Here is a 26223-nt window from a genome sequence, read left to right on the forward strand (position 1 = left end):
TCCCTCCGCCTGCCCAGGCGCGCACCGGCCGCGCCGCTGCAGTACCTTCCTTCTAAAAGAAGTTTATGCGCCGCTCCTCCTCCTGCTCCCACCGAAGCAAAAGCACTAACCCGAGGCGGCCGAGAAGAAGGGCTCGGTGCTGGTGGCTGCACTCGGCGGGCTCGGGTCGCTCGGAGGCTGGCGGTACCCGCCGTGCAGCGGAGGAAGGCGCCCGCGCCCTGCCCGCCCCGGCTCGGCTCGGCTCGGCTCGGCTCGGCTCGGCTCGGCTCGGCTCGGCTCGGCTCAGCGCGCCCCGCGCCGGTCCGCCCGCTGGGCAGGGCGGGGAGGTGGGGAATGTGCAGGTTGGGGGCAGGTCTGGCACACCCCGAAAAGCCGGAGGTGGGAGACGGACGGGGATCAACCGATCAACCGGCAAAATGGGATCGAAACTTCACGTTAAACTCCGCCCAACAAAACCCCCGAAGTTTTGGGTTTGCTTCAGTAATAAAGTTGCCTTTTTTTTTTTTTTTTTTCTTTTTTTCCGAAACTAAACCAAACTGCCAAACATTTCAGCTCATCACCTTGCAGAAATGCAGCAGGCTGCTCCCCGTGTCAGCAGCGGAACCATTGTGTCCCGTTAACTCTTCCATCACCAGCTGGGATTTCCTTTTGTCCTCTCAGGTGAAACTGTTTTGGATTTACTCCAGGCTGGGTAAAGATAGAGATAACTTTCAAATGCAAAGCACGTATCACATTTTAAAGAACTCAGTCAGCCAGTCATTTCTAATCTCCTTGGAAACATTTCCCTATGTTTTTCAGTCATAGACATGAGTCTCTCTCAAACTAAGAGACCGAAATTTGAGGGTGGTTTTTGATCATTGGAAGGATATGAGATTCCAGTGCAATCTTACAGATGGAAAACGGAAGGAATGAACCACCTGTTTTTAAACACCAAGCAAGACAAATTTATGACATCAATAACAGGATATGTCCATTTCTGATAGCAGGAATTAGACTTAATGATCCAGGAAGTTCTTGCCAGCTCTTGCCATAAAAGGAAGGCGAAGGAGACCCAACCTACATACCAAACAGCCAGGTCCACCAACACAGAGTGCTCCACCTGCCAAACACACTTCTAGATGTTCCCAAATACCCAGGTTTTAGTCTGTACTTTTTCTTTCCTTGCCCTTACCTCTGCCACAAGCAGTTCAGGTGTAAGACTGAAAACCACTGGAACAATCTGTCAGTGCCTCTGAGAAACAGCTAACATCCTTTTGCTCCTCTGTGACATTCCTTGGGTTATTCAGGTTTTCCTCATTTCTCCATATTGATTACTTTGTAGAAAAAAAATATATGTGATATTTTGACACACTGGGGAAAACAGATTGTATGAAGTCAAAGTTGTCTGGATACTTGGGAAGTAATGCCAAAAAGTACCTAGCATACAGAAAAAGATTTCATTTGCCATTTACTCATTAAATTATATCAGTATGAAAATAATTTTAAGTACATGAAATTACTCACAGAAGGTAAATGGCTTTATGGTTTGAATGGTGGAGTGTGGCAGCATGCAGAACCAAAAACAAGAGGCCAATCTATGACTTCTGGGTGTTGGTACAATGGTGATTGTAAACCAAATGATGAAAGGGGGTGAGGGTAGGTGATGGAATGAGTGTGGTCAGGGACTGCAGGGACAACTGTGTGAGTCTTTCCTGTGGGAAAGGTGCTGTACAGCATGCAGCAAAGCTGGTGCCTGCCAGCCTGCAGAAGAGACAGGGCTGCCTTACTAGAGGGATACGCTTGTGTTGATAGGCAAGGAGTCAGAATCAGGGGTTAGATGCCTTTCCCAAGAAAAAACCCAAAACAACTAGTAAATCAGGAATGGCCACATGCTTCCTTACTTGTGGCAACCCATCTGTCTAGGCCATTGCCAATTTTAGCCTATACTACTCCACTGAAATGAAACAATTAATGGAAGAAGCGGAACATTTGTTTTGTAATCCCCCGGTCTGCCAACCGTGAAACTGTCCCTTATGCAACACCGTCATGCCTCACTTCCCTCCCACACCTTGTTGTAACAACTTCATGTAGCAGACAAGGCGTTCTCTGTCAGTGTAAGAAAAAGCTTCTTTCACAGAGCCTAAAAATTCCCAGGCTTATAGCAAGTTGAGGCTAAAGCAGAATGAGATGGAGAAATTAGCCCAAGGACAAACTGCTTGAACAAGTACTTTTAAAGGTGTGGGCTTAAACAAACATTCTGGCTGGAAAAGATGAAAACTCAGACCTGCTCTTGTGACTTTCCAGGTGAATAGTGTTCCTTTTCTCATTTTATCCTTTCTCTCCTCAGCCAAGGGAAAACTCTATGTAGATAGTTTTGTTTGCTGTTCTGTCTGTTGCCTCAATCTTTTTGTGCAGAACAGTAATGTAAGATGAGCACGGAGATGAAGTCATCTTTCCCTAGACTCCCTCTTTTGTTTCTTGTTCCCAATTAGGGTCCATAATTAATCTGGCCACCATGACAGAGCACTGCATGGGGTGCTGGGATGTCACAGACATACTGAAGCAAGCTTGTTTCTCAGGAAACAGGTTTTTTCCTCACAAGGTGGCAGTCCCTTGACCTTTTGTCTAATACAAAAAAACTTTTAAAATGTGCACATTAATTAACTCAGATTACAGACATAATCAGATTTGTGGGGAAAGAAATAAAATCTGCCTTCCAAAAAATACATGCATCATAGAGCTGTTATTATCTCTAACCACAATGTCTCAAAAACTGTCAACAGCTTTTGTAAAAAATGTAAAGGATAACTTCACTCCAAAATGCCTGTTAAGCTGGTAACTCAGCCTGTGCTTGGCTGTGGGAAACCTAAATTCAACTCTATTTTTCCTCACACAAGAGCTCAACCTGAACTTCACGTTTCTCATCCTACAGAAGGATCCTCCCCACCCTGATATTGCCAGTTTGGGTCCAGTCAGTCAAAACCCCACCTTGGACTTTGATGGAAGCTCAGTCACAATCCAGTGTGGCCACAATGCCTTTCCAACAACCCCTACAGAAAACTAAAGCCAGCTGATAAATACAGTGTGTCCAGTTCAGCACTTGTAAGATTGTCCTGTGGATGTTTGACACCTCTCTGGCAGGTAGTGTTGTAGATAGCAAACCAATAAAGCTTCTACTGCTGGGGCCTGCTTGTCAGCCTAATGGATCTCACTGCAGAGCAAATCACTGAGTCTCTAAATTCTCCCAGCTACCCCTGAGAAGGTGTAATTTTCATCACACCTCACATTCATATTTTTTTATTTCTATTCATCCTTACAAAATATGAAAGCTGTATGAAAGTCTTTTTTAACTCTGTTGCCTGAGGCATTTGAAGCATAGATAACAGATAAGGACTTGCTGTTGAGTAGTATCTTGTCACTGCTGGCCTGTATTCATCCTGCAGCAGTTGAGAAAGAGAGAATAAACCAAGCCCAGGCTGAACATAATCCTCAGTCAGCAGCATTTGGCTTGTGTTTATCAATTATTTTGCAACCACTGAATTCTGAACAGTTGCTTTTCCAGGATCCTTTCCCTGGGAGGAAAATTTGGCAAAATTAAAGCTCAGTAGTACAGAATGGGTTTCTGTAGTATCATCCTAGCAGGACAAGATGGTTTAGGCCAGGATACAATTAAAGCAAAAAAAAAAAAAAAAAAAAAAAGAGAAACAAACATAGAAAATGAAAGGCATCAAAATACATTAGGAGAAAAGGTTAACTGAAAGCCAGATACTCCTCAGCTATATAACACATGGCATAATCCAGGCTCTAGTCAGAGCTAAATACAACTTGTCATGACTGAAAATATGTATACCCAAACCCTCTGATACGTGGGAAATCTATGAGACATAGTCTCTGACAAGCTTCTGCTTGTTACATAAATCCACATGCCTGAAGCAGCCTTTTGCCAATAAGCGTTTAAGGTCTGTGAGAAGAAAAGTGTGTAGAGAAGTTCACAGGTGACAGATCACTGTCCAGCTGGTCCAGTTCTCATGCTGAGAACCCTGAGAGATGCCTCCTTCAACCCTAAGAGTGTCCTAACCATGCCTGCCATTTAAATCCATTTGAAATGGATCCCTTCAGATGCACCTCCTATCACAAGTGACCAAGCCCTTCCTGGCCTCTGAGCTGTAGGCAGGAGCTCTCTGCCCCAATGACAAGGGTGGTTCAGAAGTGTCTGAGAATGCTATTTTCCTCACATCCTGGTTGGATTCCAGCTGACAGAAAACATTTCTCCTGCTGCTGTGAAGCAGTCTGTGCTGTGGCTGAGGAGACCAGGACCTGTGTGCATAGAGAGGGATGGGTGGGTGAGAAGCGAGGGGGAACACAAGGCACTGTTAAGACCTGTCTGATTGAAGAGCCACTGGGTTAGGTTGATGTTCAGCCATCCCTTCCAACAAAAAATGCAAAAAATGAGATTTTCGTTTGAAGTCTTTCAAGAATTTACAAATGAGAGTATGTGTCCATGCACCCCCCCCATATATAGAAATACAGATAATTATATGCATAGACAGAAAGAGAGAGTACCCTGGCTCACCTGCTGCATGCTTCTGCTGCCTTGTGACATGCAGGCACGTAACAGAGAAAGGCTTCAAACACTGCCTGAGGCAAAAAAATCTGAAATCTTAACTCCTGACCATAATGAGTAGAAGGTGTACCACTTCTCCAGTGCAGTAACACTGAAGGTAACAGAGACATAATCAGAAGAAGCAGCAAAACCAGTGCTAAAGTAAATGCACGATCCTCAGGATTTATGAGGAGGAAATAAAGCTTAAAACTCTGGCCTTTCATTCTTCTGGAGCAAAGCAAACTCTGACATGCTCAAGGAATTACATATTTGTGAAACAGCTCCTAAGCCTTTAAATGACTATTACAAAAAGCTGCCTCCTTTATTTGTATAATTTATAAAAACTTTATCTTCAAGTGGAAGATGCTTTTTAATGAAAGACTTGTGTATTCTGCCATGTTACACAAAAGTCACATCTATTGTACTAACTCCTGGTTGAAAGAAGAGGTGGTAAACATCTGGACCACAGTGTCTGGAAGCTGAGAGAAGCCTCAGTCACCTTAACGACAGATATATTGCATAAGTCAGTTTCTTTACCTCAGTTTAGTGGAAATTTTGTCCAATTGCATTTCCTATTACACTGCCAGCACAGACGGTACAGAATGACTATGCTAACTGGGTGTAACCAGCTTTATTCTCACCTGCCACTCATTTCCATGGACTGGGAGTTACATGGTTAAAATCACATTCTACTGAATCACTTGAGGAATGCTCAGAGGACTTTCCTCAAGACCAGTAGTTACAGCAAGGGACAGAGTGACTCTACCTTGGCCAAGGGGATGAGTTGCAGAGCTACTAATTGTGTTCAGAATGTGAGAAGCCAAACAAAGGCTTTTCACATCTGAGGCATCACGGTTGATTTGTCCAGGTCATGGTCTGAATGGCTGATGGAGACAAATTCTCCAGGCCAGCAACATGCAGTTTAATGAAGACTTGTTCAGTCAGCCTTATTAGCAAGGAATTTTGCAGTGTCTAAGGAGGAGGGGTTGATATGCCTTCAAAAGGACACAAAGGGTGCTAATTTCTAATCTCTGCTCCATTCTTTAAAATTCATAGCCAAATTATAAAGTATGAGAAACTGAGGGGAAAAAACCCCCATGCAGTTGATAAAGGCAGCCTTTGTATTCAAATTTCTGTGGGAGAAAACATAGAGTAAAAAATTATCTTGGAGGATCTTCACTCTTCCCACTATCTTACCTCATCACAGGAATTAAAAATTACTTTATGCTTATAGTGCTCAACAGTCCTGCCATTCATAACAGAAGACAGAGATATCAAAAAACATGCCATGGCCATAGTTCATTGCCTTAGTGAGTCTAGCAGCTATTTTTTAACAGAAGTTGTATTTTCACCATTTTTACCATTTGTTCACTGTTTTTACAAGTGTTGACTTGAAAATTACTTTAAAGTAATTTTAAAATTTTTAAAGTAACTTTTAAAGTAAACTGTACTGGCAGATGCAGCATACAATTTGGAGACCATTACTGTATATTCATCATAGTGTTTTCCTCTTTTTAAACATCTTCCCTTTTGGTTGCACATGGTCAATGTGGAAACTAACTTTATTAAATACATTGCAAAGCCAGCTCCACTTACATGGAAAAAATACAAAACATTGCATTTGCCAAAGCGAACTGGGATTGAAGGCCTTTGAAACAAAAAAAAGTAAATAAATATATAGGGAGTGTTAAGTTGTGAAACTTTTCAGGAAAGATAGTGAGGAATATCTACCTCCCGATGATTACTAGGCAATTAGATTAAAAACAGCACAAGAACATATTTTACACTTTCATTTCACGTAGGCGACAGGCTCGGTGTGACTGTAGCAACTTGGCTGTGTTACATGTCTGTCTAGACTACTGCATGGGGACTCTGTGTGGTTGTGATGTTAAGCATAGAGACCACTTGCCTCCAAAACTTAATCAGCTTGAGCAGCATTTTCCCAATTTATGCTAATTTAAGCAAAGACTTCTATACTCAAACACTACTCATAGTGTTTGAGTATAGAAAATAAATCTTTTTTTTGAGAGGTGGGAGAATGATTTAATGAATCAAGTTAGAAAAATGAAAATATCCACAAAATTTTCATCCATAAAATTGAGTTTTAAAGATAACATACATTTGTTTTTAATTTGATGGTAGAAATCTAGGTATAAGAAATCCTACAGCACCATACAAAATAGAAGATGTCTAGGGAAATACTGCATCTTCAGATTCCTGTAAGGTGCAGAAATTATAGTCACTGATGGAATTTAAATGACACTTCAGGGCACTCCAGTAAAGCATTAGCTACTGCTAGAATTGGTATGTATTTTCTCAAGGACTATTATTACTTCACTACTTTGCAACAGTGCTACATCAATTATCCAGTCAACAAAGAGAAATTTATGTTCGGAACTAGATTATGAAGAAATTCTTTTGCATGCAGAAGGGTCTTCTGCCAAGTAAAGGGGAATGACAGTCCCTTTACTCATTTTCTCTTCTCTGCCAGAAGGGAATGCAGGATGCAGCAGATCACCCACTAGAAACAAGGTGATGCCATTGGCATCAAAGCTTTTAAGCATTTAAGTTATTTTGAATTGGAAAGAAATAGAAGTAGAACTGCACCCAGAAGAGAAAAATTGGGCAGGAAGAGAGAAGATCCCATGGTGAAGAAAGGGAAAAGGAACCGTGTGGGTTAAAGAGCATTTCTTAGAGCAATGGCTCAAGCGACACCTTGAAACTTTTCTGTAAAGCAGGAGATGGGTTGAAGCTGTTTAAAGCTGTTCACTGAGAAATAACTGAAATGCAGAAAAAGTACAGCCTAGTCATCCATTGTTGTATTTTCTTCCCCCTTACTTTTTCCCTGGAGAAAGATATCAAGAGGCACATGAGCTGGATTTCCAGGTGTAGCAGGAGAAGCCTCCTGGGTCCTGGTCCCATGCTGTTTGCCTTGAGAATGATCCAGGAATTATCAGGTTATTCTCAAATGCCTTTGCTCATTGAAGAGTGACTCTTCTCCCTGCCATATGGTGAGGGATGAGTTGATTTCTACTGAACCTGTTTCTCATTTTATCCAGTAGACAAGGAGCTACTGGGTCTGGCAAAACCCTTCTCCTTTCACCCCAGTTTGTTCCATTAGTTCAGGTTTAGGTTGTTCAGAAGCGTGAGACAAACTGGTTTTATTCTGTGGATGCAGCTGGACTGTCAATCTCAGCAGAGCACAGCTCACTCTTTTGCCCCAGCAGTCCTCCACCCTCTGGCAGACCTGGATCACCTTGGCAGAAGGACAGAAGACAGGGCTGAAGCTCCAGTCACGACTTTTTAACATCTAAGTCTCTTGGCAACTGAATCCCCTGATGAAAGCAGATTGCATTCAAAACACCTTCTCTGCATTTCCCTAACTCCTTTGCCCTCTAATAGCCCCCATTACTGACAGTATCACCCTTATGAGAACCCTCATGTCCATTGCCTCAGACTGCTCTGTTACTGAGATGCCATCTGTTCTACTGCAGCACCGACCTCTGTTAGCTAAGCTGCCTTGACCTTTATGGGAGATCAGTTCATCTGATGCTGTCCATCTCTGGACACATATGTGACTAATCAGGAAATCAAGTGCTCTTCATGATGTTTGAATTGTGCTGTGACACACAGACTGGTTCCTGCAAGCCTGGGACACAGAACAGCCAAAGGAGCTGAAGCTGAGTCCTGTAATTTCAAACCAAGCAGAGATCAAAAGCATACCTGCAGAGTTTGATCACATTGTGGGGAAGCTCTCATTACACTTGCTATATCTAAAGAATTTGCAGTGGCATTGATTTTAGCAGAGATGTATGGTCTTAGCAGCACCCTGAGAACATGCCCATGTTGTTAATCCATTGCCACTGTGTCTTCACTGCCTTTGCAGCCAGGCTAAATCAAGGAAAATTGCTCATGTGTAATACAATCTGTATTTATATTAAGGCCAGATTTACCCTGAAAGCCTGATGTCTACCATCAGCAAGGAGAGATCTGTGTGTGCAACAGTAAGCACACAACTCTGCTCTTCAGCTAAGCATGTTTTCAAATACAGCCTTCAAAGCAGTGCAGCTTGGTGGCTTTACCAAGAAAAGCATAATCTACTCACTGAGACGAAGATGCAAGATGAAGACTGTGCAGCAGGCCAATTACAGCATTTGCTCAAGAGACACACCAACACTCAAAGAAGGGGAACAATGCACATGCAACTGCATCAACAGAGTGAAATGCCTTTGTGTCTCTTCCTCCTTGGAGACGAAAAACTCAAAAGATTTGCGAGGAATCCTGCAGGTCTCCCAGGATACACCATAGTTTGCACTAATAATGTGTTGCTGGAGGCAACCAAGCCTGAACAAACAGATCAGTCTAGGGGAGGAGGAGTGGTGGGTTCATGAAAGCAAAGCCACCAGGAAAGCCCCCCTAACTCCTTTTATGTAAACTTTCCCACCCAGATCCTAATGTTGGCTGGCTGGTGAAGGGCCTGCTGCAGAGGCAGTGCAGTGAATTGTGTCCCACTCTGGAGCCAGCTGCCTGTGCTGGAGGCAGCCCTGTGCAGCCCCGAGGCACGGGGAGAGATGACACTGGTGCTGTGGCTGGTGTGACAAATGCACTAACACCCTCCAGTTGTGTGCTCTGCCAGGAGCACCATGTGCCTCTCTGTTCCCTCTGTGTGCCATGTGCTCCCTTTCCACCCAGCCCCTCTGAAGACTCATGCCCACCACCAAGCATACAAGTGCACGTGTAGCAGAGGCAGGACACAGCAAGCACATATACACTATCAGTTTGAATATACTGCAAGGGTACTTGCCTGATGCACTGGCTCAAAAGGAAATATCCTGGGATGTATCAAGGAGACAATTCCTGAAGATGGGAAAATGAATATCTTGATATCAGGCTGTGGTGAGACCTCAGTCTTGCACAGTTTTGAACACCACATACCCGAAAGATTAATTCAAACAGCGACATGAGCTGAGAAAAGCTTTCTAGGAAGAAGAGGAGAATGGAGAACCAGAATACTAAAGAGCTTGTCTCATTCAGTTCAGCAAATGAACACAGAAAGAGAGATAATTACCCTGTATAAATATATTAAACTGCTTACACTGGAGAGGGCAAAAAGCTATTTGAAAGACAATATTGGCACAGGAACACATGGATAGGAAATGGTCATGAATACATTTACATCAGAGTCCTGGGAAACAGATTCCATTCCTATGATCTTAAGTGAATCATGTTTAAATAAAATGTCTACGCATGAAAATGCAGCAGCTTCAGTAAACTGTTGACTAAAGTATCCACTTAAATGAAATAATTTCTACAAAGCCTGTAATGGGCTTGAGAACACAGAGCTGCAGGACATATGTTGGCAGGATCTCTAATCTCCTTTTAGACACTAAATTAAATGGCTAGATGTGGAGAGGAGCACACTGAAAATTTTGTTCAACTGTAACAAGAATAGCTGGGACAGGAGAATCTTGGAAAGTTTTAGATGCAAAACCCAGATCTGGACTTCTTCACAAAAAGTACTGAGCACTCTTAATAATTTTTAAAACTGAGTCCTAAGTGATTAGTTCAAATCAGTGTCCATGAAATATACTGCAGTACCACAAGGGTACTGACAAGTAAATTGGACTGGCATCCATGTGACAAAACCCAGAATCACAATTCTCATTCTTGCTAAGCAAGATCAGAATGAAGAAATAGCATGAAGTCTCCTCTTCCCCTCATGTAACACTCACAGTCACAATGCAAATACTAGTTTATATAGGCAGACAATTTTGGTTTCATCTGTCAAACATGAGGACAATTAAGACCAAATTGCTTCTAATAACAGATGAACATGGTTATTAAGATTCATGTCATATCTGTGCTCCAGTATTATATGGTTTGATCAAGGCTACATGAGGTGAAAACCAGAGATATCGAAGCAAAGCCATAAATCAGCAGTTTCCCTAGGGTACTGTCATCCAACTCTGCTCATTTCTGCCTTGGAATAACAGAAAGTGTTACATTTTGTCCCTAACACTGGGGTGGAATAAAAGAAAAAACGGAGGCAGAAGTCCTGATAAAAATGGACATTTATCACAAGTTTCTAAGTGGGCACAAGAAAATAAGTTGTGAACATAGAAGCTGAAGGTTTTGCTTAAATTATTCTGTTCACTATTCATGTTTTTGACAAATCCGCTTCCCATTTTATCCCACACTGTTCTTTGAGGAGATGACTCTATAACTGATCCCCTATAGGTGTTCATCATCACTTTTCCAATTCCTGTGATGCGTAGTCTGCCTTTCTAGGTTTTGGATGATGTCACAGCAAGAGACAAACAAGCAAATCCATGCATTTGGGTATTGTGAAATTTCTCCTTCTTACTTGCTGTCTGCTGCTGCCAGCTTTTTCACTGGCTGTTTTACTCTGCCAGCTCCATTCATTCAGCCCCTTCATAATCAGACAGGAAATTCCACACAGAACTGGGATCTCTAATCAAGAGCACATGCAATGATTTACAACTCTTGTTAATTGGTGAAGCCTTGCTTGCTTCTCTGCCACACAGAATCAGGGGTGGAAATGCCACTTCTCAGGTGGGTGACTCCTTCCTGCGGTGAATCCCGCTGTGGTTCTGGAGCGGCAGAACTGTGTTCCCTGGGGAGCAGCCAGTGCTGTAGGGCAGCAGCATGAAGCTGGGACAGTGCTTCTCCAGAGCTACTCCATGGCTACAGTGCCATTCCTGCCTCCTGTCAGCACTACAGCAGCATGCTGCCACGAACTGAATGCAACAGGCGAGATGATGTCGCTGAAAACTGCCAGCGATGTTTTCTACTTAGAAAGAGATAGGGGAGATATCTTGGTGTTCTTCTCTCCCAGCAGCTTTAAGCTTGGAAGCCGCTTAGCATCCTGCAGAATTGATCCAAATAAACCAAGCTGTTCCTCTGTGAACACAGCAATCACAGACAGCTGCTGCACTCAAGCATCCCATCTCCAATCAAGCTTTACACTGAAATGTCCTGTCCAGCTGCAAAATCTCCTGCTGAACTCCTCAGGCTTATCATATCAGCATGTGGTGTTCTGCATTAGGGACCAACTGGGGCCAACATAAACACTGTGGCTGAGGAATCACAGTCTTACAAACAGAAATAAAGGGCTTCATACCACCTAGTCTGCCTCACTGAGACAAACTACAAAGCACCTACTCGTATCTGTTTTCTTGAGATATTGCCTATATAAAGGCAGATGAGAAGGTCAGTCCTGTGACTTGCCCTGGACTTCTCTCTGCTGTCCTTTGAGCTGATCTATGTAAAAACATTGGTAAATAGGTGTGAAAAGAGTGAACTACATCAAGTATACATGTAGGCTCAGCATTTAGCTCTTCTATAATAAAGATAATTCAGCTACAAATCCACAGTTACTGTACCTTCCACTTCTGAATAGTCATGAGAAGAAAACTCAGCACCTGAACTAGGAGATGCTCATTTAGCTGTTTGCAGCACAGGGCCAATGACACGGCACAAGATCAGAACTGATTCTATGCTAGCAAGCAGACAAAAATCCTCTAAATTACAACAAAGTTATTTATATATATATATATATATTTTATATATATATACATTTCCGAGCAATAATGAAAATTAGACTCAGTGAAATGCTGTCACTTTCTCTTCACTCACTTTGCCTCCTCCTTGTCTTAGACTTGGTTTTCTTACAATGCGGAGGAGCAGGGAAATCCTAATTAATTCACAGGAGTAAGCACCATAAGACTCAGCCTTGTAGGCATTAGTAGGAGCAGACACTTCTGAGCTTTCTTCTAACTCCTTTCTTACTATAAGAGCAATGTTAAATCTTGTCCTCCTACACCCTGATATTTCTCATTGTTCCTGAAGAAAAAGCAAGAATCTGATAGTCCTACAGTAGCAGCAACCACTCTTCCTTGTGAGGCAAGGTAACAGAGAAGATAAATAACCAGTGTTATTTTCTGGTGTGTAGGGGAGGCAGGTATTGGACCTTTGGAAGTTAGCAGACTACATTTAGGCCCACAAGAGCTGGCAGAGCTGAGCTCATTGACATCTCAGCTTGCTTTAAATGTTATCACTAGGACAGTCCTTTTTAAAAATTAAGTTTTGAAGGGATGGAAATGGCTGATCAGGGACTAACTTTGCTGCAGCTGATGTTAATCAGAAAGATATTATGCAAATATTTGCTCAGGATATGGTAGTGTTATAGAATGGCTTAGGTTGGAAGCAACCTTAAAAATCATCTTGTTTCAACCACCCTGCCTTGAGCAGGGACACCTTCCACTAGACCAGCTTGCTCCAAGCCCCATCCAGCCTGGCACTGAACACTTCTAGGGATGAGGCATCCACAACTTCTCTGGGCAATCTCTTCCAGTGCCTCACCACCTCACAGTAAAGAGTTTCTTCCACATTGCCAGCTCATGTTGAGCTTTTCGTCCACCAACAGCCCCACGCCTTTTTCCTCAGGGCTGTTCCCAGTGCATTCCCTGTGCAGCCTGCAGCTGTGCTGTTATTTCAAACTGAAGGGTTTGGTGCAGAAATGACCAGGTGAGGTTCTTTGGCCTGAGACATGCAGGAGGCCAGACTGGACAATAATAATGACAACACAGCCCTCCTTTCTGGCCTTAAAGCCTATGAACCAGATGCCTGCACACCAAGATTATTTTCTATTTCTCTCTACTGAATAGTGGAAATAAACATTTGTTTATTGTTGTGCCTATTCTTTCCTCATTCTAATAGTTCCCCCATCCTCCTGGCAGATTTTCTGAGCCTTCCTTCCTGCCACAAGGCAGGACTGAGACAGTGACTCTGGCCCACTACTTTTACCTGCACTCTTCATCAAAGAGCAAGGTTGTCAGTCTATATGGCAAAAGCTATTTCTACTTCACCTAGGTCCAGTTTGCACAACCAAGCTGCAGGCTTCCTCACTGCAACACAGGGAAGAGGACTGAACTCTGCTGCAGAGGTCATTGGGACACTGCAGCCAGGAAGCCTTGAAGATGAGCTAATTTCCAGTACACAGGTCTATCTTGGGATCACAGCACTTCTACTGCCAAGAATTATCTAGACCTAGCTTCTCAGATCTGCCCCATTAATTCATTACTCTCCAAGAAGCTAAAAATACATGAGAAAAATCTGGGATGACAAGAAGGATATAAAACTCCTGAATTGGTGGTTGGTATTGACATGAAAAATAAAGAACCCTGCCTCTGGTGCTGAATCTAGCCCTTACAGTTTGGAGTTGTTTAGGAGTATATTTTAGGTGCTATTTGTTCATGGTATTCTGGAGTCCCCTCCTCCTTGAAGCAAAGGTTGCTTGTTCCTCTCTGCAGCCTCTCCAGCTGGCTTTGGCAGGCTCTCATGCACAAGTTTTCATGTGTCTGGGACTGGGACCCAGCACAAGCTAGTTAATAGTTACACAGCACAACTGAAATGCAGCTCTGGATGGAAGGTGGTAATCATCAGCATGTACTATTCTCCCTCTTGCCGTGGTAATTAACATGGAATAATTTCAGAGCTTGTACCCTGTTCATGGCATTCAGTGCAACCACAATGCACAGCCATATAATCTGTTCAAAGCTGCTTGTTTGAAACTCACTGAACACCATTCTTGCAGTCATCGTATCAGGATTCAGTATCTAGCTGGCTACAGTTACAGAAGAAGTGTAACAGAAACACTGCAGAAAAGCATTAGGAAAAGGTTTGAAAAGTTATTACTTGCCCTCTGTTACCGTCAAGAGATAGCTGGAGCTGAGCTTGTCAGAATTGCCATTTCCAAGTTTTGGAAGAGAAGCACCAGAGCCCCATTAAATGATGTTGAAAACAACAACATTCTCAGAGTTAATTCCTTGTGCTATTTATGAACTGTCTGGATTTTTGGAAGTTAGGGGTCGCACATGCAACCTTCTATCTCCAAACATGCAGATGTTCTCAGAAAATAATAACACAACAATTTCCTCAGTATCCCAGTAGTCCCAGAGATACAAGAAAGTGCCAAAGAGAACAACTGGTCAGCAGATTGAACCGTTAACATCAAACATGGCATAGCTGCAGCTTTGCTAAGATACAAATCACAACAGAAGCAACACAACTACCAACAAGGCACCTAAAATTGCTATGAAGAAAATTATGCCTACACACAGACATACACAGCTTTATTATCTGATACAGAGAGACTCTATTATATAGTCTATGAAGTTTATAATAGAATATAGTTTATGAGCTATGTAAATATATATATATCTTCTTTATTACATGCATACTGACCATATATAACTATATTTTGTGTACAATATAATTTTAATTTATATAGATAAAATTATTTTAAAGAAGAATGGTGAAATGCAGAAATCTAAATCAAGCTGTGAGGTATTTGGGCACAACCTCAGAACAGATCCATAACCACAGTTACAAGAAGTCCTCTCCGTTGCTCCTCTGTCTCGCAGATATTTGGCCTTTTTTGAAAGCTGAGACAGGCATCTGCTACAGAAGGAACAAATACTTGTATTGTATCAGTAACAGAGATGTCCTGTGTTACTTATCTTGCAGAGCACAGCACAAAGGCCAAAAGTTCCTACTTCTTTTCATGCTCATTGATCCAAGCTGGGCGATGTGGCGAGGCATGGTAAGAACTCTGAGGCAAGGGCACTTCAGCAGCACCAAACACAGCTTCACACACACTGTGAAAGCCCAGCTGTTGCAAAGTGCTTGCTGTTAGAACCACATAAACATGCCCCTGGTAAATGGGCAGTCTGCTATCACCTGACCCACATTTCTTGGCTAGCTGCTGCAGGCTAAAGAGTCCCTTGTGCTGGCAAAGCTGACGATAATATAAAAGGCTTCTTGGTGCCAGATTTCAAACAAGCATAGGCAATGAAGTGCAGCATCTTTTAGCTGCACTTTGATAGAAAAGCACATATTTTTCAGCTCTGCTCCTGCAACACTGCTGCCTTTACAGGACATCAGTCTGCTTATCCCAACTCCATCAGTCAGGAGGTTTTCTGCTGTCCCCTGTAGCAAGGGTGAATTTTCAGGTTGCATCACTCAGGTCTCTACCATCTTCCTCCTTCAGATATCTTCCTAGGCTATATCTTGCATAAACACATGCATTATATAAGCTCAACCCCTTAAGTTTTACACTCACATTTTGTGTCAGTTGTGAGAAAGTTAATTCCCAGCCAATTCTACCTGCTTAGAGCCCACCAGCCCTGGACACCAAGATGCACATTTTTATGGCTGGGACTTGTCTCTGTGTATGCCTGCAGTCAGACCTACCTCAGGCTTTCATCTGCTCCCACACAAAGCCCTGTGCCCTGAACTACCACAGGCAGCTGGTGTTTAAGCATTTTGCATGCAGGATTAATTCAAGACAAGTGGTGAAATTATGGAATAGAGTGTCCTTTTATCCTGTTCAGGCAATAAAAATTCACCATGGCTAAAATAGTTATTTTACTTAGCATCTGACCACAGAGTAGAATTTTTCATGCTTTTCTCATCACCAGGTTTTTCTCACTTGAAATAGTATTAAACCCAGATTATTTCATAGACCTGATTCTTTACCATCACTAAGTAGATCAAACATTGATTTATTATTTTCACAAGGCTTTTAGCAGTGAAATTAGTCTGATTTTTTTTTCCCTCCAGCAAGCTTGACCTTGGAATCAACATCTTGGTTAGCAGTCAACGTAACTTCATCATCACACAGAGCATGAGGATTCCTCTCTTTGCCTTCACGGCAAAATACATGCCATTTCATTGTCTTGGTGGAGCCTTCAAACTTTACTACAGACTGAGGCAGCCAGTCCTTTGAGGGGAGAAATGCAAATCAAATGCATGATTCAAGTCAGTTTAAAGAACTGAATTTCTGGAGAGGGGCAGAGAGGATGGAGAGAAGAAAATGATCATACATTTTTTGTCCACTTATGCACTGTTATGATGGGATGACAGTGGGCTGAACAACAGAAGAGCAGCCACAACTGTACAACAATTCCATGGCAACTAGGTCCTCAGCTTCTCCACTTCCACAAACCTTCCTGATGCCAGCAGCCACCTCAGGGAGTGGACTGTGAGGCATCCCAGGAACAGCACAAACAGATCACTTTGTTCATGCTGCTCTTTTGCAAACTCTACACCTGGTGACACAAAGGCTCCCTGTATTTCACACTTCAAGTTCCAGTATCACTAAGGTACTGGAAGTGTAAGTGTATCTTATGTTTTATGTATTTTATGTTTATGATTAGTGTACCTTATGTTTTAACTAACAGCACAGCTTTGCTTGTATTACCTCCTTTTTTACTTGCAAAATTTTTAGGTGACTGAAGTGAGCTTTTGTACTCATCTTGCTAATAAATATGTCAGTTTGTGACTGACTGAGATAAGAAAGTTGCACACAAAGCTTTTACTGAAGTATCAGCTTCACTTTGGGCCATATGTAGGATATAATCCCATGAGTATGACATGCATATACAACAGCCCTTTGTTTATGACTTGCCTATATAATGTGAAGTTATATATGCACTGGGCATCTCTCATTCCCTTTGCTCAGATGGAGACAGCCCCAGTGACAGCAGCCTATACCAAATCACAATATAGCGATATCCAGCACATACTCCAACTTGCCTATTCTACCTTTCTACCAAAAAGTGGTTTCCAAACAGGAAAGCAGAGTATTCTGAAATAAAAATGGTCAGACAGATTTGTGGTAACTCAATTATTTGAAAAAAGAAACAGCTCTACTTATCCAAAGTAACTACTACTACTCCACAAATCCTTTGTCTAAAGTGCTGAGCCAGGACCTACCATGCTGCTGTTTATAAATCTGCTAGAAGTCTAACCCAGCTTCACTGAACCACCAAATAATACTCTTTGTAAGTGATGTATGCATATGTTTCTTATGGAAGGGATATATGACCTCAGTGAGGCTTGGGAAGCCCATTCTGACAAAACAGATCTTATTTCCCACATATTTTTACATTCACCACCTGAGAGAAAACACATTAAATATCTCCCACGTCTGAGCTATCATGACACCAGGGAATTGATTTTCATCACCAAACTGTGTAGCTACTGACCTTCCTCAGCTTGGGTTGAACAGCTTTCAACAATGTGCAGGTGCTTCCTCCTGGAGCTGTGTATTTTTTTCTGTGTCCTGACATGTCAGCTTTTTTATGTGCGGTGAAAGCTTTGTCATTCAGCAGTTCCCATCCTCCATGACATGACTGGCACTATTCTGCTCTATTTCTCTCACTTCAGATTACCCAGAGTACAACTGAGGAGCAAAGAGCTACAATGCCATGTAGCACATTTTTCCATAATCAGGATTGTTTCTGAATAGAGCCCTACAAGGTCAGATGCAAGATCCTTAAATGGTTAAAATCTGCTCCTGAACCATCTTATGTCATGTTTTACACTCTCTCTGCATTTACTGTTCAGTAACAGTGCAAACCACTATGCAAAGAATGCCTCCAGCAAACTGGATCTGTGTCTTGGCACTCACTGGAAGAGAGGAGCAAGCAGAACTGGGCCTGCCTCAGCTGAATACACTGCTGAGAAAACTTCTGCATGAAAATTAAGGAAAGGCATCTAGCCTCTCCCACAATATATTAGTTCCTAGATCAGCTTAAGCTGATGTGGCATGTCAAAAGCAGAAATGCTCCAAGTCTATCAACAGGTACACAGTTGCATTTGGCTCTAACTTCAGGAGCCTGCACATGTCAGTGCTGTGTAAAGTCCAAGTGTGATTTTTTTTGAATTAGAGTAGAACAAAATGCTAGTCTGCCTAATCCTTGAGTTTATTCTGCTTTGGATCCATTCCCTGTGGCTAAATTCTGAACAGTGAGTTTGAGCAGCATCAAAAAGATTGAGATGGAAGCTTGAAGGCTTCCCTCTTACCAGCTGAATCTGCTGCAGATGTTCTACCACTGGTCAAGTCCTCGGTATTCAGCGACTGCAGATCTGTGTAGGAGGGAGCAATGCTTGGGCTGCTGGTGTCCTCCGAGTTGGTTGTCCAGCTGCTCTCTGAGGCACGGGCCTGCCTCTCAGAAGAGTTGGAAGAGGGAGAAGTCCAGCTGGGTGCTTTTGAAGCAGACACTGGTCGCAAAAAACAGGTATTGGTTAGAGACATGCAGGGCAGTCTACCCAGAGATCACAACTATTCCAAAGGCATGCTATATCAGCGTACTGGGGCTCTGTAAATACAAATTCCAACATGCACAGCAACACAGTTATTTTGTAACAAATGCAGAACAACTTAGCTAGTGCCTGGCACTGTCACCTCCAGCACTACTCAGCTGTCTGCCTTAGATTCCATGCTGCAGGCAGCCATATGCTTTCCTGTTGCTCAAGTACTGGAGAAGCTGTGACTTTTCAGAACAAGATTTCACGTTTCTGACACTGCTGACAAGACCTGAATATGTTTGTTGTGCAACTCTGTGGAGTTTTTACAGCACCACAGTTTTTTTTTAAGTGGTTTTATTTAATTTAATTAAGCATTCCCTATCTGTAACACCCACTCAAATGCAGTCATCATCTCAGGAACGCTCTGCATGGAGGGGGAGTATAAAAATTACCTGAAATTGACCTGAAACTAATGTGCACGAGGAATAACTTTTGTTTGTGAACATGCAGAATGTAGAGCCCCAGTCTGAATATACTACATAACATTTTTGCTCAGTGTAGACCAAAAATCCTGTTCTCATTTGCCAGACTTGCATGTCAAACAGTTCAGACCTGCCTAACCATCACCCAGAGCTCGGAACACAATCACACACATCCACTGCTATGAGTTTGTATTCTGTACTGTTTGTATTGCATGCTCTTTGCCCACATCAGCACTTGAATGCTAGCAACAATGGGCAGCTCTAGTGAGGAAATAATATTAATAAAAAAGAAAGTTATGGTAATAAAGTCTTCCTGAACTAAGGAAAAGTGTACAGGTAGAGACTTGTTCTAATTTAATATCAGCTTAGTAACTATTTTCTAAATTGGTACATCTGTATTTAGCTATTAAACCAAGAAAGATCTTGATGCTCCTCAAATCTTGCAGTTACAGTGAACAACTACTGACACAGAGATTCTCTTCTCAGTATGTAATAAACAAGCAACTCTTACTGTGATGACAGATACTTTGGAAAAAAATGACAAATTTAGTTAAAGAAGATTTCTCTCTCTCCATCCAAGTGATGTGATGGGACATTATTCCACATTATGGAAACCTTGATATGGGCATAGACAGAACATTCAAACAGTGCTCTCTGCCTTGCCTCTTGAGAAGTGTGAATTTATTTTGTATATCTGCACTGATAGCCTCAGGTAAGCAGGCAGTGGTATTTTTATAAGTGTACAGCTGTGAAGCTACTGACTCTGAGTGCCTTCCAAGGAGTCATCCCTGAGGATGAGGAGCTGTAAGGCAGATCTGCCTCCTTATTGCACAGGCTGACAGCTGTTGTGTCAGACACAGAACCAAAGCCCACCCCTCCTCCCTGCATAACTGCACACTGTGAGGTGCTCAGTGCCTGTAGAGAAAGAATGATGAGTGTATGATTGTAATCTGTCAGCGCCTCTCTCAGTCCTTTTGTTAAACACAGCACCTGAAAAGCCATCCTTAAAACTTCAGCTGAAATTGCTCTGACAGACAAAGCACTTTATTTGGACATAGAGGACAAAGGGAAAAGCTGAACTCTGTATGTGGATCACTAACAGGAGCCAAGTGTTTTTTTAAAAGTGTGCTTTATATCCTAGAAACTGTGGAATTATTTAATTTTAAAAAATCTTAGATTTCCAGTGGTTTTTTTTAAGTCAGTCACAGCAATATGAAAAAACAGGCTAATTTAGAAACATGTAAGATCTAAGAACTCAAATACTGCCAACTAGTTTTGTGCTTTCCAAACTCATTTTTTATCTAAGAAGGCATCTGACTGGACTAGCATTGCCAAATTTTTCTATGTAAGGGCATATTAATTTTATTCCAGGCAAGTTGGGCCATCTTGAAAGAACAGAATTGTTTGCTTTTTTTCTTAAAAGAGTCTTGTACTTTGGAAAACCAAAATCACAGGGAGCTTTTTTTGCAACAGCTGTTCTTTAAATTCTTACTACAGTCACCTTCTACCTGTGACTGTTCTAGGTTCCTCAACACTAATTATTAAAACTAGCAAAAGGGCATTTTCCCCTATGCTGAGCCAAAAGACCATCTAGCAATCTCAAAAAGCAAGACAAGCAAAAGTAAACATCCACACATGTTTAAGATCTCTCTTCAGATGCTTCTGCTTGCTGCTCTTCAGATTCCTGGAAGCGCTGCAGCCAAATTCCTAAATGAGGCAGGGCTCTTGTAGAAATTTTGAATTCAGTCTCTAATGCCAATAGCCAGAGAGTCACAGCCTTTCTGCTGTAGGAATTTCTCAGAAATCTGTTTATGTTGAAAGACCGGTGCCAGAACTATGCCTAAATTGCAAATTCTGTAGCATGCATTGGATACTGAAACTCAACTCACTGATTCCCAAAACAAAAAACGTTTCCTTCAACATGCACTTTAATTTTCTTGACATATCTATGCTTAAAACAATGGATTGGCTTTTAATACGCAGATTTACCTTGAAGCATTAATTCCTTTTTGGTGTTTTGAGGACGTGTTCCTTGATCCCTACACTGTATTATAATAAACCATGCTAGCATAATTTATTTTCTTATTACATAGGACTTCAGATTTTTCTCATTTTAACACATTTAAGCATCACAGTTTCTAGTGACAGGTGTAGTTTCCAGCTGCTGATCTTGTGTTGCAAGTATTGCCTACTTTCAGAGAGAACAGCACAAAGTAGTTAAGCCCAGATATGCTGTTGGATAGCCTCTCAAGGGTCATGGTAAGAGTCCAAGTAATTTGAGCCATTTAAAACCAGACAAAGCTCTTGGGAAGAAGTGGGCGTGGCTGAGCAGGATGGATGATGTAATAGATCTTGCCTTACTCTAATTATGGTGAGTAAGAATACCTCATTGAATTGAAGAGTCCAGCTAACACTGATAGAATATGAGACTGTGAGCTGGAGGCCCATTGTGTAACAAATGCAAATGTTTTGTCACCTGCTGGCTGTGATCATTTACAGATTGTGTAGCATTTGTGATAGGAACATTTGGGTCAGCTTTAAAATCTCATTTTTCACTTTGGCAGTAACAGTTTGACTAGGCTGATAATAATCATACCAAAATTCAAATTTCTCCTTTTCCCCACAAAAGGAAAAAAGAGAATGGGACACCACAATACATAATTTCTCTTAATATTTCTATGGCCTCACTCAAGAGTTTTTGCTTCTTGAGGAGAAATCCACATGATTTGGCAGCTCTCAGTTAACTATACATAAATCTCAAATGCTGAAATATTTTGAGTCAAACATTTTGCTTAGCATTTACTCTACCTGAACCTGGCAGAAGGAAGGGTTTACAAGAACATACTAAATAAAATAGTTTTCACTGTGAGTGAGGCTTATTATGGGTGCTTTTCATTTCTGTACCTCATATTTTGACCTTTCTTTTCATCTTCCAAATTCTTTGTCGGTTTGTTCAGCCCTGTTTCTTGCCATCAGTCCCTCAACCTCTGCAGCCCCAACAATGCCTTCAGTTTTCCCAGAACAAAAAGGATTCAGCATTAGCCTTGGTTTTGTTTAAAATGTACCTCCTATAGAATAACCACTACATTCCAACTGTATTTAAATTGCTATTTTTTTAGACTCTGAGTATTTTGAGAGAAATATTTGCTTTTGGGGAAACCTGTGCCAAAATACTGTAGCCCCAATGTACAGAATCTCTCTCTCTGAGGATTGATCCTCTTTGCTCTCATGGCACTCTGGAAATCCCACTTTGCAATCCCCTTTTCAAAATGTTTCCAGGCAGCCTGGCCATCAGCCTGGGTAATTATCTGGTCAGCTGAGCAGCTGTTCAAGCATATTCAGACAGACAGACAGACAGACAGACAGACAGACAGACAGAGACGATTTCCTAACAGCGCTGGAGCCCGGACAGGGGTGCTGAGCCTCCAGGACGTTGCTCTTCACAGCTGCCTGCACAGGAAACAGATTTCAAATGTGGCCATCCTTCCCACACCAATCCTTCTGTTTGCACTTAGCCTTTACACTCCTCCCTCCTCCGGCTGGGTACTTGCCATTGTTCCTATGCAGAGTGTTTTCTACTGGAAATGAGTAATTGCTGTCACCTCGGGCTTTCCACTCCGGGTGTTAGCGAGCGCAGCTCTCCAGCTTTGCTGCCACCCATAGAATTAAATCGTGATCTGCACAATAATGGACAACAACTAGGCTGGAGTTTATCCTACCTCTTGCTGTCAAGTGTCAAAGTAAAGGACCAGAAACAAAAACCTGTCATTTCTGCTTCCCTTTAGAGGCTGTCAGCTGCACTGGTCTGGCCCTTTATCATACAGGGTTCAGAAAAGGAGTGGGACCAGCTCATAAGTAAGGATTTTAAAATACCCTTAGGAAACACTTCCTTAGGGTTCCTATATAGTTCATAGAATAACAGTTTCCCATGCAAGAATTACATGGAGTACACCCTGGTCTGTTAGGGGAACCACCCTCCTCCATGAATCTCAGATGCCAAAGTCAGCATGCAAATATCCTCCCTCAGTGACATGGATCATACAGGACAAAGCTCTACAGGGGCACAAATGAGTGTCTCCTACAAAACTGCAATGCTTTTGGAAAGTCTACTCTACTCCCCTCATCTGGATGTCCTAGACCTCTGCCTACAGACTAGTGTCCCCTGTGACTGAAAACACACACCAACAGGCAGTGCTTTTGCTAATTATATACCTTAAGGTCAGGCCACATCCCTCCAAGGGTAGGACATCAGGTAATATACCATAACACTTGGTTTATGGAAGTCTTTTTCTTATGATTAGCTTTATTAAGGTTGAGCAAAGATTTTTAATTTAATTAAAAGATTTTTTTAATTAAGAAGGTGTATTTATAGGTTTTTCAGTTAACAAGAACATAACAACATTAGGATGGAAATACCAAGTCAGAGCAACCAACAGCCCCATTTGAAAAAGTACGTGGCTGTGTGAGTAAGCATAAGGATCACATAGCCATGAAACTAGAGAGAGAGGTAGAGTATCTCAGTTTTACATATTTACACTTCATGGGTACTCCTCCTTCTCTTCACATCACAAGGATAAATCAGTATTTACAACTAAGAACCAACAAATAAATATAAAGAAGATCAGAGAAATCTCTTTTAGAAGAGATTCTAAAGGTTCCCTTACTTGTGCACAAAGGTCCAACCATACTGTCTCAAAAGGACTAGTCTGTAGCATCCATCAAAATAGCAGATGGAAAACCAGATGGGATTTATCCAAAACCCAATCCAAAGCTGACAATCCAAGTTTTCTGACAGAAGTACTATTCATGTGTTACAGGGAATATCTGATGGACTCAGTGAGCAGAGGAAAGCTATAACTCTTTAAACTGCTTTAATAAATAGCAGTCATAAAGTGGAATTAGTAAGAGAGAATCTTGAAACTTGAAACTTGAAAAAGTAAACTGTTGTTTACTTTGGCAATTACTCCACAACCTCCTGCAAGGAAGGACAGAAGTCTGTTCATGCAGAAAAGCTAGAAGCTCATATAGCCACATCAGTTACCATGAGCTGATGAGGCAAGGCAGAGGATTTGCATGCATGTTTAAAGCATGTCAGAAAGAACTGCTATATTTGAAGAAAAGTGCATGCAGTGCTGGAATTAAGGTAAACACCTGTTGTCTTTGTCATTCTCCAGCTGCTAAATCACAAGACATCAGGAAGTATCAAAAGAGAGCAGGAAGTACTGATGAGCACTGGCACATTAGTTGCTGGTATCAATGAACTGCTGGCAAAAAGCATATGGGGACTAAGATCAGGCAAAGGCTAGGATCACAGAGGTGATTACCACTCTTTGCGTTCCAGAATACAAAGGCAAATATGGCTTAGACTCTTTCAATGGCTTTTCATATCTCTATGTAAGAAATGTCACTGCTGAAAACACCTCTGTGCTCTTTCCCCATGAATGCATTTCGGCAATCTCCAAGACTTAGTCAAGACACAGGTGGAGTGAATCACAAAAGGCTTTCGTTTTCTTTACAAAAAGAAAATATTTCTTGTTCAATCCAGAAGGCCCTTTTTGAAACTCTGATAACATTAATTGTGTTAAAATACAGTGCAAACTACTCAAACCTTTGAGAAGCCAAAGAGCAAGGCAAAAATCCGGTATGCTTTCATTGTACTTTGTTATCTTACTGGAACAGACTTTCTCATTGCTTTTGCCTTACCTGTTTGTGGGTGGGTTGATGAAGCACTTGTCCACGGTGCATCTTCAAACTGAACCCAAGCACTGATGGACGATGACAGATCAGTGCTGGGAGACACATGGTTACCACAATCCACCTTGGGCTGCTCAGCTGCCTCCTCCAGCTCTGAGCAGAAAAGGTCTTGAAATCCTCCATTTGCACTGTGGTTCTCTTCTGAAGATGTGTCAGAGGAATTAAAACATTTCACTGGAGGAGCCTCAGTGCTACCTAAAATAGAGGTAACATAGAAAGATTTACAGGATTGATCATTATTTCATTGTTTTTTATTGAAACATCAAAAATTTGCCACTAAATGTAGGAATTTTTCCTTCACTTAATGCAGTTTTTGGATTAACACTGGGCAGTCTTGCACTTGATTTTAATAGGGGAGATGTCCTCTATGGCTGGTTGGATACTGCCTTGAATTTCGAAGCACAGATCCAAAACCTGTAGTAGATCTACATTACATCACACAAGAAGAGTGATTTGCCTTTTTGGCCCAAATTCTCCTATTACATAGGGGTAGCAGGAGATAATTCAATCTCTGCACAAACTGCTTCCACTTAGAAGGCAAGCTGTCCCACATATATCACATATATATGCTAGATTTATGCCAGTACTTGGTCTAAATCAAACAAGGAAGTCTCAGCAGTTCCAGAGAAAATCAGAGCTTACCTGGTGGGGGAACAGGGAGGAGCAGCTCGTCAGGGAAGGACACCCACTCGGACTGGTGGGAGGCAATGACACCGGTCAGAGATGTCATATTCGCAGCCAGTCACTCATCTTCACTCGGGGATCAGAAGGAGGAGGAAGCAGAATGGGAGAGGTACGGTGGAGATGAGACAGTAGAGGGAAACTCCTTTGCACTTTCTTTTCAACTGCTGTTAAGACAAGAAAGTAGATGATTTTTTTTAGAAAATTAAATGGGAGGAACTAGTGCCACCATTTTTTTATAATACAGAAAGTTAAAGCAATTTATGTACCACAGTCACAGTACTGTCAAAGCACTACCACCTTTGAGACAGGAATGTCACTTGTGTCTAAAGGAGGGTTACACTTGAGCAACTCCTTCATATAAAGCAATCATCTTCATGTTAAAACAGTCCATCACCAAAGCCAATGTTTTAGTCATTACTCAAGGAGCCATGCCTCTCATGATCCCAGCAAGAGCAGATGAGGAGATTCTCCCAGGTTTAGCAAATTTTGATGATGTAACTTAATCCCCACTCCAAGCTATTAGCACGTCTTTGCCCACCTTGCTGCTTACAATGTCTAATCCCTTGGCAGAGCAAGCAATAAACTGCACATTTCATTATCAATAAC

At 41.9% G+C, this 26223-nt stretch overlaps 1 protein-coding gene across 1 annotated transcript in view; it reads right to left on the bottom strand.

Annotated features, from left to right (window-relative positions):
• The window catches only part of STON2 (stonin 2), a 53065-nt gene extending 26892 nt beyond the window's left edge, over positions 1-26173 (bottom strand). The window contains exons 1-4 of the mRNA XM_058807350.1: positions 26036-26173; positions 25576-25781; positions 24883-25128; positions 18473-18670 (exon numbers count right to left, since the gene is read on the bottom strand). Coding sequence (XP_058663333.1) covers positions 18473-18670; positions 24883-25128; positions 25576-25663 — 532 coding nt within the window. The 5' untranslated portion in view covers positions 25664-25781; positions 26036-26173. The remainder of the gene's footprint in view (positions 1-18472; positions 18671-24882; positions 25129-25575; positions 25782-26035) is intronic.
• Positions 26174-26223: the final 50 nt, after the last annotated feature.

This window comes from Ammospiza caudacuta, chromosome 6 (genome assembly GCF_027887145.1).
Source record: "Ammospiza caudacuta isolate bAmmCau1 chromosome 6, bAmmCau1.pri, whole genome shotgun sequence".
NCBI lineage: Eukaryota > Metazoa > Chordata > Aves > Passeriformes > Passerellidae > Ammospiza > Ammospiza caudacuta.